This window comes from Prionailurus viverrinus, chromosome E1 (assembly GCF_022837055.1).
Source record: "Prionailurus viverrinus isolate Anna chromosome E1, UM_Priviv_1.0, whole genome shotgun sequence".
Lineage (NCBI taxonomy): Eukaryota > Metazoa > Chordata > Mammalia > Carnivora > Felidae > Prionailurus > Prionailurus viverrinus.
The window spans coordinates 19,832,833-19,845,834 of NC_062574.1; the positions used below are offsets into that span (position 1 = coordinate 19,832,833).

General features: G+C 40.1%; 1 protein-coding gene across 1 annotated transcript in view; it reads right to left on the bottom strand.

The window, feature by feature from the left end:
* Window positions 1–9,891: 9,891 nt before the first annotated feature.
* Window positions 9,892–13,002, bottom strand: part of CRLF3 (cytokine receptor like factor 3) — a 43,794-nt gene continuing 40,683 nt past the window's right edge. The window contains exons 7-8 of the mRNA XM_047831702.1: window positions 12,211–12,323; window positions 9,892–11,349 (exon numbers count right to left, since the gene is read on the bottom strand). Coding sequence (XP_047687658.1) covers window positions 11,093–11,349; window positions 12,211–12,323 — 370 coding nt within the window. The 3' untranslated portion in view covers window positions 9,892–11,092. The remainder of the gene's footprint in view (window positions 11,350–12,210; window positions 12,324–13,002) is intronic.

Here is a 13,002-nt window from a genome sequence, read left to right on the forward strand (position 1 = left end):
ACCCCATTTGGTTATAGAATATGTCTGAAGAATACATAGAAATAGCTGCTTTGGGGGAAGATAGCTGGAGTAGAGAACAGATGAGGAGTCTTTTCACATTGCCATTTTTGAAACATCTCAATTTACTATGTATTTTTTATAGTTCATGTTTATTTTTGAGAGAAACAGCGCGCCAGTGGGGTAAGGGCAGAGAGAGGGAGACACAGAATCTGAAGCAGGCTCCAGACTCTGAGCTGTCAGTACAGAGCCCGACATGGGGCTCAAACTCACAAACCATGAGATGGCCTGAGCCAAAGTCAGCCGCTTAACTGACATAGCCACGAAGGAGCCCCAAGTTCTTATATGTTTTTTAAAATGTTTGTTTTATTTGGGGTTTGGGGAGCAGAGAGAGGAAGATAGAGAATCCCAACCAGACTCCACACTGTCAGTGCAGGGCCTGACACAGGGCTTGATCCCGTGACCCTGAGATCATGACCTAAGCTGAAATCAAGAGTTGGACGCTTAACTGACTGAGCTACCCAGGTGTCCTCCAGTTTTTTTTAATCTTTATTTTCGAGAGACAGAGTGCGACCAGGGGAGGAACAGAGAGAGAGAGGGAGACACAGAATCCCAAGCAGTCTCCAGGCTCCAAGCTGTCAGCACAGAGCCTGACGCGAGGCTGGAACTCCGGAACCGTGAGATCATGACCAGAGCCAACGTCGGCTGCTCAACCGACTAAGCCACCCAGGTGCCCCTTCCTATAGTTCTTATATTTAAAAAATCTTTAAAAAATTAAGTCCGGACAATAGAAAAGGTAATTGAAGAAGGATGGTGTTCTCACTAGGAAAAAGGCAAAATGGGTAAGTGTGTAGCACAGAGCTCTGAGCACAGTAAATTTCTATGAAGTAAAAATAGTCATTGTCAAAAATAGTTTCTAAAAATTCAATTTGGGGGCACCTGGTTGGCTCAGTCGGTTGTGTCCAACTCTTGACTTTGGCCCCCAGGTCGTGATCTCAGGGTCATGGGATCGAGCTCAGCATGGAACCTGCTTGGGATTCATTCATATTCATTCTCTCTCTCTCTCTCCCCCCTGCCCCTGCTCATGCTCTAAACTTAAAAAAAAAAAAAAAAATTAAAATTCCATTTTATTAAATATAAATAGTATGCCGCTCCTAGAAAGGTGGAAATATGCGAGGTTCTGTTAATTACACCAAGTACCATATTAAAGGAGAGATCTCATTAATGGTTCCTGGTTGTTGTCAGAATGAAATTCATACTCTTCCTGACCTGACTTTATTTATCTTTCCAGTCTTACCTCATGTATGCAGTCTCCCCTCCAACCAAGTGGAGTACCAGGACATGGCAGAAGTTAAATACACACCATGCACTCTGTTGTTCTCAGGATATAGTCTATGATCCAATTCCTGGAGTATCTTGGGTTCCTATGTACTGCTTCCTATGAGGGTAAGGTTGATTTTTATAAAAGGCTAAAAACTCACTAAGTACATTCTTAGACAAGCCTAAGATTGTTACTTAAATGTCACATGGGATGAATCACTTTATAAAGCTGGTTCTAGAAAACAGGGTTGATACTGGACTATTGTATTTATCTTTTCCATTTTTAAAAAAATACTTATTTTGAGAGACAGAGAAACCATGAGCAGGGGTGGGGCAGAGAGAGAGGCAGAGAGAGAGGGAGAAAGAATCTATGCTGAGCGTGGAGCCTGATGTGGGACTCGACCCCATGAGCTGCGAGATCATGACCTGGGTGGAAACCAAGAGTCAGAGGCTTAACCAACTGAGTCACCCAGGCGCCTCGAGATTAAAAGCTTTTATGAGAGATTAGTTTTATTTTAGCAAATACAGCTTTTGTCCTTTAAGAAGAAAAGTACTAGGTCTTCATTTAAAAGTATTTCTCAGGGGTGCCTGGGTGGCTCAGTTGGTTAAGCAGCCCACTTCGGCTCAGGTCATGATCCCATGGTCTGTGAGTTCGAGCCCCGCATCGGGCTCTGTGCTGACAGCTCAGAGCCTGGAGCCCATTTCAGAGTCTGTGTCTCCCTCTCTCTCTCTGCCCCTCCCCTGTTCATGCTCTGTCTCTGTCTCAAAAATAAATAAACGTTAAAAAAAGGAAAAAAAGTATTTCCCAGATATCAGGCAATGTAGGGTGTCAAGGAGATCCCACAGTTGTGTATTTCACAGACCAGTAATACACATTTTCCACATTGCTGACTTTTTGTTTTGTCTGGTTAGACGATTTGCAAACAGAACAATCAAACCTGACTGACATCCACTGGCACTTTCACTTTAGAAAAGGTCAGTACATAAAGAACAGGAGGGATTATTTCAGAATAAAGGATAGTCTTTTTAGTAGACTACATTTAGATTTGCAACAGAATTACTGTGGAGACTGACTTTTGGTTACTTTGGAGCAGTTGCTCCCAAATCTGCCTTCCAAATAGAACCATTCTGTTTCTTAAAACACACACACACACAACAACAACAAAAAGCCTGATCTCCACTGATACGGATTACATCAGAATTTTTGTTATTTTTAGAAGTTCTCCAGGAAATTTTAGTATGCAGTCAGGACTGAGAACATCTGCTACAGTAGATACAAAACCTCAAGGAACTTACAATCTAGTGCGTTCAAAGCAGGTTATTACCAACTTAAATACCCACAAGGCCAGTGAAATGGGTTACGCAGCTGTTACACCAACTTGGGAAGACCAGGAATAAAGTTTTCCAGACAGAAAATAAACATACAACATACAAATGGACAGGCAGCAACAAAGCACCGAGACTTCTCAATACTAGAAGCTAGAAAGAGCGATGCCTTCAAATTCTCAGGGGAAATGATCTCCGATCTAGAATTCTTAACCAGTCACCACCACTCAAGTGGAGGAAAAAGGAAGGAATTTCCACATCTCTTTCCCCCAAATCTTGCCTCCTGGGTAATGATTCCCAGGAAGTGGAGGAAACGCTTCACTAAAATAATGGAAGAATCCAAGGAAGAAGACCTGGAATGTGGGGAACAGAAAGGGCGGCACTGGATGCGAGCTGAGCAAAGTCCACATTCTGGCGTGGAGCTCTACATGCATGTGGCTGCCTGAGCTAGGTTGGGAGACACCCACATGAGTGTGTTTCTGTCAGTAACAGTCGTCACAAGAGCTTGCTGTTACCAATAATTTAATACATTTCACTTCTTGACCTTGGACTAATCCTTCATGTAATAACAGAGGCCCTCAGGTGCTTGCTTTTACCCCTCTACAGGGAAATCCCTCCTAAGAGCTGCATTTACTTTTTCTATTTACTGTTCTATTTTTATGTTTTGACATTAAATCTATCACATAGCTTCAGAATTTATGCTTCTCCGAGAAAACGGAGTATCATGTCTTTCCTATTCCTCCTGGTAAACACAACTAAAAGTTCTGGAAAAAAAATGTGAAAAAAAAAAAGCCACCTAAGAAGACTCTGAAGATCCGGTCAACTGGCTCGGAATCTCAGAACCCAAGGATCAACACAGTGGTGAGTTCCTTAGATTTTCTTGTCTCGTGTATCCCAGAGCTGGGGCTGAAGAAGCCAGCAACCAGGAAATGCCAACAAAGAAAGACAAAAAAAGCCCCAACAAAAAAGCCTGCTCTCTCTATCCAAAGGACCACAAAAGGGGCAGCCTTGTAAGACAGCCTTTAGCCAACCACAGCTTTCTTCCAGGCAAACGCTACTGTACAGGGTTGAATAGTGGCCCATAAAACAATATGCCCACATCTTGGAACTTGTGATGGTGGCCTCATTTGGAAAAATAATCTCTGTAGATATAAATAAGTTAAGGATCTTAAGATCATCGTGGATTATCTGGATGGGTCCTAAAGCCAAGACAAGTGTCCTTGTAAGAAACAGAAGGGTGGCCGTGAGAAGACAGGGTCAGACTCCGAGATTGGAGTTATGCAGGGGCAAGTGAAGGAGTATCTGAAGCCACCAGAACCTGGCAGAGGTAAAGAACGGTCCCCTGTAGACCCTTTGGAGGGAGCACAGTCTTGCCAAAACCATGATTTCAGACTTGGGTCCTCCAAAACTGTGAGAATAAATTCCTGTCTGTTTAAGCCACTGAGACTGTAGAAATTTGTTATGGAAGCCCTAAGATTAACAAAAATAACTACAGAAAAGACTGTTTCCTTATCCTGCCCATGTTGGCAAAGGCCCGGGGTAGTCTAGACTTCCACATTCATGAGGCTGTAATGAGATACCCCAACACCTCTGCCAAGATGGTGTCAGAGAAGACCAAATAGGGAGGCAAAACTTTCACCCCACTGGGCAGCAAGGAAGCCACCTCCCACGGTGAGAGAGGAGCCTGGACCTCCACACCCACCACCAAGATCCCTCTCCCCCTCTCTGATATGCAGTCTTAGAAGAAGCCTACTGAAGAGTCAGGACTTCCACCACTGCTGAGGGGAATGAGGCCACCCCTGCTGCAGTGTCAGCGGGGGTCACAGAAGGAACCCCCCATGCCCATGCGACCAGTAACAGGGGTCTGGTCTCCTCCTGGCTGTCAACAGAGGCCAAGGGGAAGCTAATCTTCTATCTCCACGTGGCAGTAATGAGGCAGTGCCCACCACCCCCACCCCCTGCCCCAACTTCTCCCGCTGGAGTGGTATCAAGAGACCAGCTGAAAGAGATCCAAAGTCTCATAACATAATACAAAATGCCCACATTTCAATAGAAAATCACGTTGTATCAAGAACCAGAAAGATCTCAAAAGAAAGACAACAGATGCCAACCCCAGGCTGACAAAGCTATTTGAATTATCTGACAAAGATTAAAAAGCACTGTATTAGAGTTCTCCAAAAAACACAGAACCAGTGCACGATTAGAGAAGCTGAGAAGTCCCAAAATCTGCTGCCTGCAAGCTGGAAACCCAGGGAAGCCGGTGATGTAGTTCGTAGGCCTGAGAGCCAATGGTGTAGATTCCAGTCCAGATAGGAAGGCCCTAGAGCCAGAAGCACTGAGGGCAGGAGATCCATGTCCTAGCTCAACAGGCAGAGAGCGAATTCTACTTTCCTCTGCCTTTTGTTCTATTTAAGCCATCAACAGATTGGATGGGGCCCAACACATTGGGGACAGCCACTTGCTTTACTCAGGTCCATCAATTCAAATGCCAATCTTTTCCAGAAACACCCTCACAGAACACCCAGAATAACGTTTTAATTAGCCATCTGAACATCCCTTCACCCAGAAGAACTGACACGTACAACTAGACATCACCAGAGCCATGATTAAAATGTTTCAACAAGCAATTATGAACACACTTGAGCCAGATGAGAAAATGAACAGCCTCAGCAAAGAATATAAAAAAATCTGCACGGAAACAGAAGATATGACTATGACCCAAATAGATGCTTTAGAGCTGAAAAATACAATAACCAAAATATATAACAAAGAGCTCAGTAGGGGCCCAAAAGTAGAATGAATGTGATAGAGGACAGATCAGTGGACTGGAAGTACAACAAGAGGAATTACCTAAAATGAACAACACAGAGAAAGCCAGCTTCAAACAACCAAACAAAACCTCAAGAGTCAGTGGGGATATATGAAAGGTGTAAAGTTTGTGTCACTGGAGTCCTAGAAGAAAAGGAAAAAGGGCAGGGCTGAAAAAAGTACTTGAAATAATGGCTGACAACTTTCCAAATTTGGCAAGAGATACAAACCTAACAATTCAAGAAGCTGAGGAACCCAAACAAGATAACCCCAAAGAATCCCAGGCACAGACACATCATAATTATACTTCTAGAAGAATGCCGAAAGTAGGTTCTTGGAACAGAAGGGAAATGGTAATGGAACTTGGAACATCATGAAGGAAAATAAAACACAGTAAACAGAAATACAGATAAATAACAACAGACACTTCTCTTGAGTTTTCTGAAATATTTTTTGTTAGGTCAACATTGTCTATGTTCTAAATGTTTATAGAGAAAATATTTAAGAAAGATAATTACTGTACATGGGGGAGGATAAAGACATGTAAAGATTATTTCACTTGAATGGATAAAACGATGACACCAACAGACTGGGAAGTTTTATATCCCCCGTATCCAAAAGTGGAGCATGGCTATTTCATAAGCGGGTACCTGGGTGGCTCAGTCGGTTAAGCTTCCGACTTCAGCTCAGGTCATGATCTCCCCGGTTCATGAGTTTGAGCCCCACATTGGGCTCACTGCTGTCGGCGCAGAGCCTGCTTGGGATCTTCTGTGCCCCTCTCTCTCTGCCCCTCTCCCACTGGTTCTCTCTCAAAATAAATAAGCTTAAAAAAAACAAAAACAAAAACTTGTTGTAAGCTGAAATGGCATAAAGTGAACAATATCCCCCACTTTCTAAAAGTTCACATTACGCCACGTCACTTTACAAGAAGACCTACCTCAGTGCGTTTTCACTAATGCAAAGAAATCCAAAGAGGATTTATGCTTTTATGAAAAAAACCATTACCGTATTAATGTAGGTATACCTACATATGTATATCTGTAGAAACACACATACACAACATATATATGTAATGTATATGCTGTACATATATTAATGTATATATACTGTGTATATCAATTGTGTATGTTATAAACATGTATTTTTAATATCTAGAACAATTAGTAAAGAAGCTACAGAATGAGACACTCAAAAACACTATAGATAAGTCAAAATGGAATTCCAAAGTATGTTCAAGCAACCCACAAGAATGCAGAAAACAGAAAAACAGAGAGAACAGAAAACAAAAGAGAAAAGTGGCAAACTTAAATCCTGACAAATCAATAATAACAATTAAATATAAGTGGTCTATATAGACCAAACGCAACTCAGAGACTGATGGAGTAAATTAACGACAAAAAACTGTGGCTCAGCTATATGCTATGGGAAACTGACTCCAAATATATTAATATGGAAAAGTTGAAAGCACAGGACAGAAAATATATATCAAGTGAACATTAATCAGAGGAAGGCAAGAGAGGCTGGATTCATATAGATAAAGTAGACTCCGAAGGAAAGAAAATTATCAGAGAGGGACATTACGAAAAAATGGTCAGTCCACCAAAAAGATACGGCAATCCTAAGTGTGTATTCATAAGACAAAAGAGTTACAAAAGATGTGAGTCAAAAACTGATTGAATAAGAGAAGAAACAGACAAACCCATTATTACAACACCCCCTTCTCAAGAACTGATAGAGCAACAAGACAGAAAATCAGGAAAGATATATATAGAACTCTACAAGATCAAAACATTCTACTCATTAAGAGGAAAATACGCAGTCTTTTTAAGTGCCCAAAGAACATATACCAAAACTGACCATATGCTGGGATATAAGTCAACAGATATGAAATAATGGAAATCATATACACTGTTCTTCAAACACAGTATAATCAAACTAGAAGTCAGTAACAGAAAGATGGCATGAAAATCTCCCAACACTCAGAAACTAAATAACACATTTCTAGGAAGTCCATGGGCTGAAGAGGAAATCTTGAGGGAGGAAAAAAACTGAGTTCAGCAATTTTGCAGGATACAAGATAAACTACAAAGACATATTCTATATATTAGGAATGAACATGTGAAAACCAAAATTAAAAATACAATACCATTTACAATCACTAAAATAAAACAAAACAAAACAGGTGTCAATGTAACAAAACTTAGCTTGTATGCTGGAAACTACAAAATGCACGTAAAAGAAATAAAAAACCTAAATGGATGGAGAAACATACCGTATTCATGGATTGGAAGAATCAACATAGCAAGGATGTCAACTGTTCCCAAATTGATAGGTTTAACACAATGCCTATAGAAATCTCAGCAAGATTTTTTGTAGATATAAACAACATATTCTAAAATCTACATGGGAAGGCAAAGAAACTGGAATACCTAAAACTTCTCTTTCACCTTTTTTTCTTTTTTAAGTAATCTCTACACCCAACGTGGGGCTCGAACTTACAACTCCGAGATCAAGAGTAGGATGCTCTACCAGCCGAGCCAGCCAGGCGCCCCATTAAAACAACTTTTTAAAAGATGAATAAAAGAGAAGTCAGCCTACCCAATTTTAAAACCTTATATAGCTACAGTAATCACACTGTGTGGTATTGACAGAGGGACAGACCCACAGATCAGTGGAACAAAGAGCCTAGAAACAGGCTCACACAAATATGTCCAACTGATTTTGGACAAAGGGACAACAGCAGTTCAATGGAGGAAAGACAGCCTTTGCTACAAACGACACTGGAGCAACGGATCAGCCGTATGAATAGATATGTTCCTAAGTGAAACAACCTTATAAAAAATCAAAATGGATCACAAACATAAATGTAATAGGTTAAGCTCTAAAACTTTCAGGAAAAAACACAGGAAAAACTCTTTGGGGTCCAGGGCTAGGCAGAGTTCACAGACTGGAGAGCAAAAGCACAATCATAAAAGGAAAGATTAATAAATTCAATTTCATCAACAGTAGAAACTTTTATTCTGGAAAAGACCCTGGTATAAGGATGCAAAGACCAGCCAGAGACCAGGTATTTGCAGACCATAAATCCAACAAAGCACTAGCATCTAGAACATATAAAGATAACGTGCTACTCCAACAACTGCTGTCATTGATCCCATGGCTGATTCTTATCTACACCTGAGGCTTTCCCCGTAGTGTCCACTCTTCCCAGGAGCACAACGGTTATGAGTACGGGCTCCAGACCTAATCGGGTCTGGGCTAAGATCCTGACTAGGCTAGTTACTAGTCTTGACTTTAGACAAATTAGTTCACATCTCTTGTGCCTAAGTTCTATTGTCTCTAAAGTAGAATAACAGTAATAACAGTACAGTATATATCATGTGGATTAAATGAGATAATAAATGTATTCTGAAAATTCAGCATTGTGCCTGGCACGTAGTAGGGGCTCAATAAAGATCAATTCTTATTATCGTTTTAATTATCATCACCCAAACTCTCTCATCCCTCCAAGCATACAAATAGATTTGGAATACTGGGCTCCTTTATCTGTTTAAACAGAATGAGTTGGCTTTTAACAAAATCTTATGTTCACAGTTCAAGGGGGCAAAAAAAAAAAAGCAGGGGCACCTGGCTGGCTCTGTCACAGTGGAGTATGAGACTCCTGATGCGAGACTCCTGGTGTGAGCCCCACACTGGGTATAGAGATTACTTAAAACCTTTTTTTAAAAACTCTTTTTATTATTCTTTAAAGTTTATTTATTTATTTTGAGGGGGGTCTAGGGAGAGGGAGAGGGGGAGAGAGAGAGAGAGAGAGAGAGAGAGAGAGAGAGAGAGAGAGAGAAAATCCGAGGCAGGCTCCACACCGTCAGCACAGAGCCCAACGTGGGGCTCGAACTCACAAACCAGGAGATCATGACCCAAGCTGAAACTAAGAGTCAGACACTTAGCTTGACTGAGCCACCCAGGCATCCCCAAAAATAAAATCTTAAAAAAACAAAACAAAAAAACCCCGCAGTATTTAAAGTAGCTTCAGAGTTGAAATTTTGCAATCCACTCCTATCTAGAATTAAGTCAGGTTTTAGTCATTTTTGTGAAAGGGCAGATTCTAAGGATATAAATGTAAGATGTCGCCCTCCTGCAGAGGATAAGAAATAATGAGGTTCAATAAGGAACTGACAAATGAAGGAAATGAGATGAAAACATTCTGGAGAAAATAACCATCCATATTCATTCAATCCAACTTTTACTGGACACATGTTATATGTCAGGCACGATGCTCAGTATCAGATACACAGAAGATAAAGCCTAAGTAACCTGACAAGTTACAATGATATTTGCATTAAAATGACTGGAGACACAAGAAATCCTTTCCTCCCTCTACTTAAAAGTAAAGATTAAAATTGGATTCATCACATCTCACAGAAGAAAAAAATACACACATTTAACTTTGAGGTTTTTATTTTGTTTCAGACAGCTGGACGAGACATCTACACTCTAGCACATCTTCTTAATGGTCACTAAACAGGTGAAAGCGACTTACTTGTATATAAAAAGGCAAGGGAAAAAGGTCATGATTGTCCAACAGGGAATGTGAATCCCCAAATAAATTATCTTACAAAAATATCAAACTTGCGTTTCCACATTTCTACTGTTAAAAATGAAGGAAAAAAATTCACATTAAAAAAAATCTGTAGGCTGGTATAGCAAGTTAAGCTAATCATTTTTACACACTAAGTCCTTCAAATAAATATTTTAAACAAATTGAAGTTTTCCAAAAAATAGGTCAAGTATTTAGCCTATATTTGTTTGGTCCACTAACAGACCGTTTATAAAACTGATATTAAACTGGACTGTAGCTCATACCCTATCAGGAGTAACACATACATCACTGAGGCTGGACATGCACATGTGCACATGACATACGTGTGAATGGCCACTGCTGTACGTACTACTTCGTAGTTTTACCCTGTAAAAATCCTCCAAACTATCATAAATCGAACTGCAAGGAAAGAAAAAAGCAAGTACTTGCCTATTGTAGACATGTGCTCAGTAATTTAAAAAAACACAAAACCTATCACGCTTTTGGGACTTCAAGATCACTGAACAGGAGATAAAATTCAATACTGCTTACAGATACGTGACTATGGAGAGCATACTCAACACTCACGTGGAGAGCACACAAGTGAAGGCATATTACAGAACTCTGGCCTCTGGCTGGTCTAGTCCTGTTGTTTTATCCTAAAGTCTTACATGGCCTTGGACCCTTAAAAGATAGAGGTTTAATAAAATAATGTTACACTAGGTTTTTCTGTTCCAATAACCAGCTTTTAAAGAAGTACAGTAGAAGGGTACAGGACTTTCTGTATCTCCTCATACTTTAAAAGCCAATTTGATTTTTATCGTGATGTTGATATTCCAATTAACACTACGCTAAAAGTAAAACTGACTGCACTACGGTTTTGTCCACAATAGTCAAATCTTTTCTTGCTAAAATGTTCCAAATAAATCCAGTAAACAATTTCCATTTTCAATGGCTTAACTGAGAGATGAATCTAACAATTTTTTTAACCAATTTCAACTACACTGAGCTGAGGACAGCTACATTTAAAACCCTGCAAACCAAAGCCAATCATCCAAACATCTAGAACACCAACACTTTCCATCCAGGATAGAAAAATGAGCATCCAAAATAAAGAGAACCACAAGATTGATCCAGTAGCCAATCAAAAACCACTTCTCTGTTATTCGAACTAATAGTTACTCGAAGCTTGAAGTTTCCTCCTTCGTTATTATTGGTGGATCCCAGAGTCACAGCTTCAATGTCAAATGTGACAGTGGACCCAGAAGTAACTGCTGGCAACTGATTAGTCATTTCTTTTCCATTTACAAAAACTGCACCTAAAATGTTAAGGTAAAGAGTCATTTACATGTGAGCAATAATGAAGAAATGAAACGGATTCTAGATTACTGATAACACAGCTAATTTCCTAACTCACATCAAGAAAACATTCTGGAACGCCAACTGGTAAAAGAGAATGCATCTCAATATGTTAATTAACCGCCATCCCCAAGGCAGGAGAAAAAATTAAAGCTTTAATCACATTTCAGAGTTCTGGTCGAGGGTGCTACTCTTTTAGAACAGAGACCGAATTTCCAATGTGGATGGGATCAAAAGAAACTTGACTCCATTACAAGATTACATCCTGTGAAACAGAAAGACTGTTGTTGCACGTGAAATAAAGAGTCTTTTTCTACCTACTGCTTGACCCATACCAGGAAATAGTAACACATCTTCAGAGGGGATTTTAAAAGTGTGATTACGGTAGAGTAAGGGGCCAAAGAACCCTACGGAGATAAAACAAATTAAGTCAACACTCTCTTCGTTTCATCGATCTGTGTTGAGTTTAGATGCCCTATATACACAGAATCCAGAGGTAGACTCCCTGGTGCAGATCCCACAGTCACCTCTAAGCTAAGGGAGTTTAAGCTGGTCACTTAACCTCTCTGTGGCTCAGTTTTCATCATCTATAAAATGGGTATACTACGACTCCCCACTTCAACAAGTTGTTAAAAGGATTAAATAATTTACTATTTATAAAGGGAACAGAATAATGCCTGGTACATAGTAGCCATATAGGTATGTCATAAAGACTTGAACTTTCTCGTGTCCTGCTACAAATGCGTGATGTTGGAATAGGTTCAGATGTTACCACAGTAATTCATGTATTTCAAAGAGGAGAGCAGTTGTGTATCTCTTACCATTTGTACTAATGCACACTGCTTGGTCACGCTGCAGAGAGTCATAGCCATTCTGTTTTTCTGCACACACTCCTATACTGTCTCTTCTGTCTGGTTGGCCCACAGTCTCAACTCTGTAAATGAGGGAGAAAGTCATTAATCTTTTTTTTTTTTCTTAAATATGATCTGTAACAGTTACTAAGGTTAAAAAGAACAATGTCATCATAATTGCTCTTAGTAATAGCTAACAATGATTCAGCACTTCCTAAATTCCAGGCACTATTCTAAACATTCTGTATCTATCTGCCAATCACCTCATTCGATTCACGTAACAAGCCATGAGGTGGGTAGTACCTCATTATTACCATACCCATTTTATACATGAGAAGAAACAGGATTAAAAAGAGGCTAAATACCCTGACCCTGATCGCCTGGCTGAGTGCTGGGCCCATGACGGCAACTCAGGCATTCTAATCGCAGGGTGTACGTTAACTACTTGCAGCTGTGACGACACATTTCCATTTTATGTTCTGGCTCTGGACATATATTCTAGAAAGCCTGTCATGTCATACTTGCCATTATAATAAATGTGACTGTTACTGCCATCACCTAAACCTTGAACGTGAGAGTGTAAGCAATGGTTTGATTACTGTTTGTCAAGTTTTTAAAGCCTTTAAAAAATAGACACTCTAGTCTTTATCAAATGGGTAATATAGTTACGAATATACTTTGCTTGGAGGACTTCATGTGTGGAAAGTTGAAGCATTTCTTTTTGTGTTTTAGTCTCAAAATACATCATCATGCCCTCCAGAA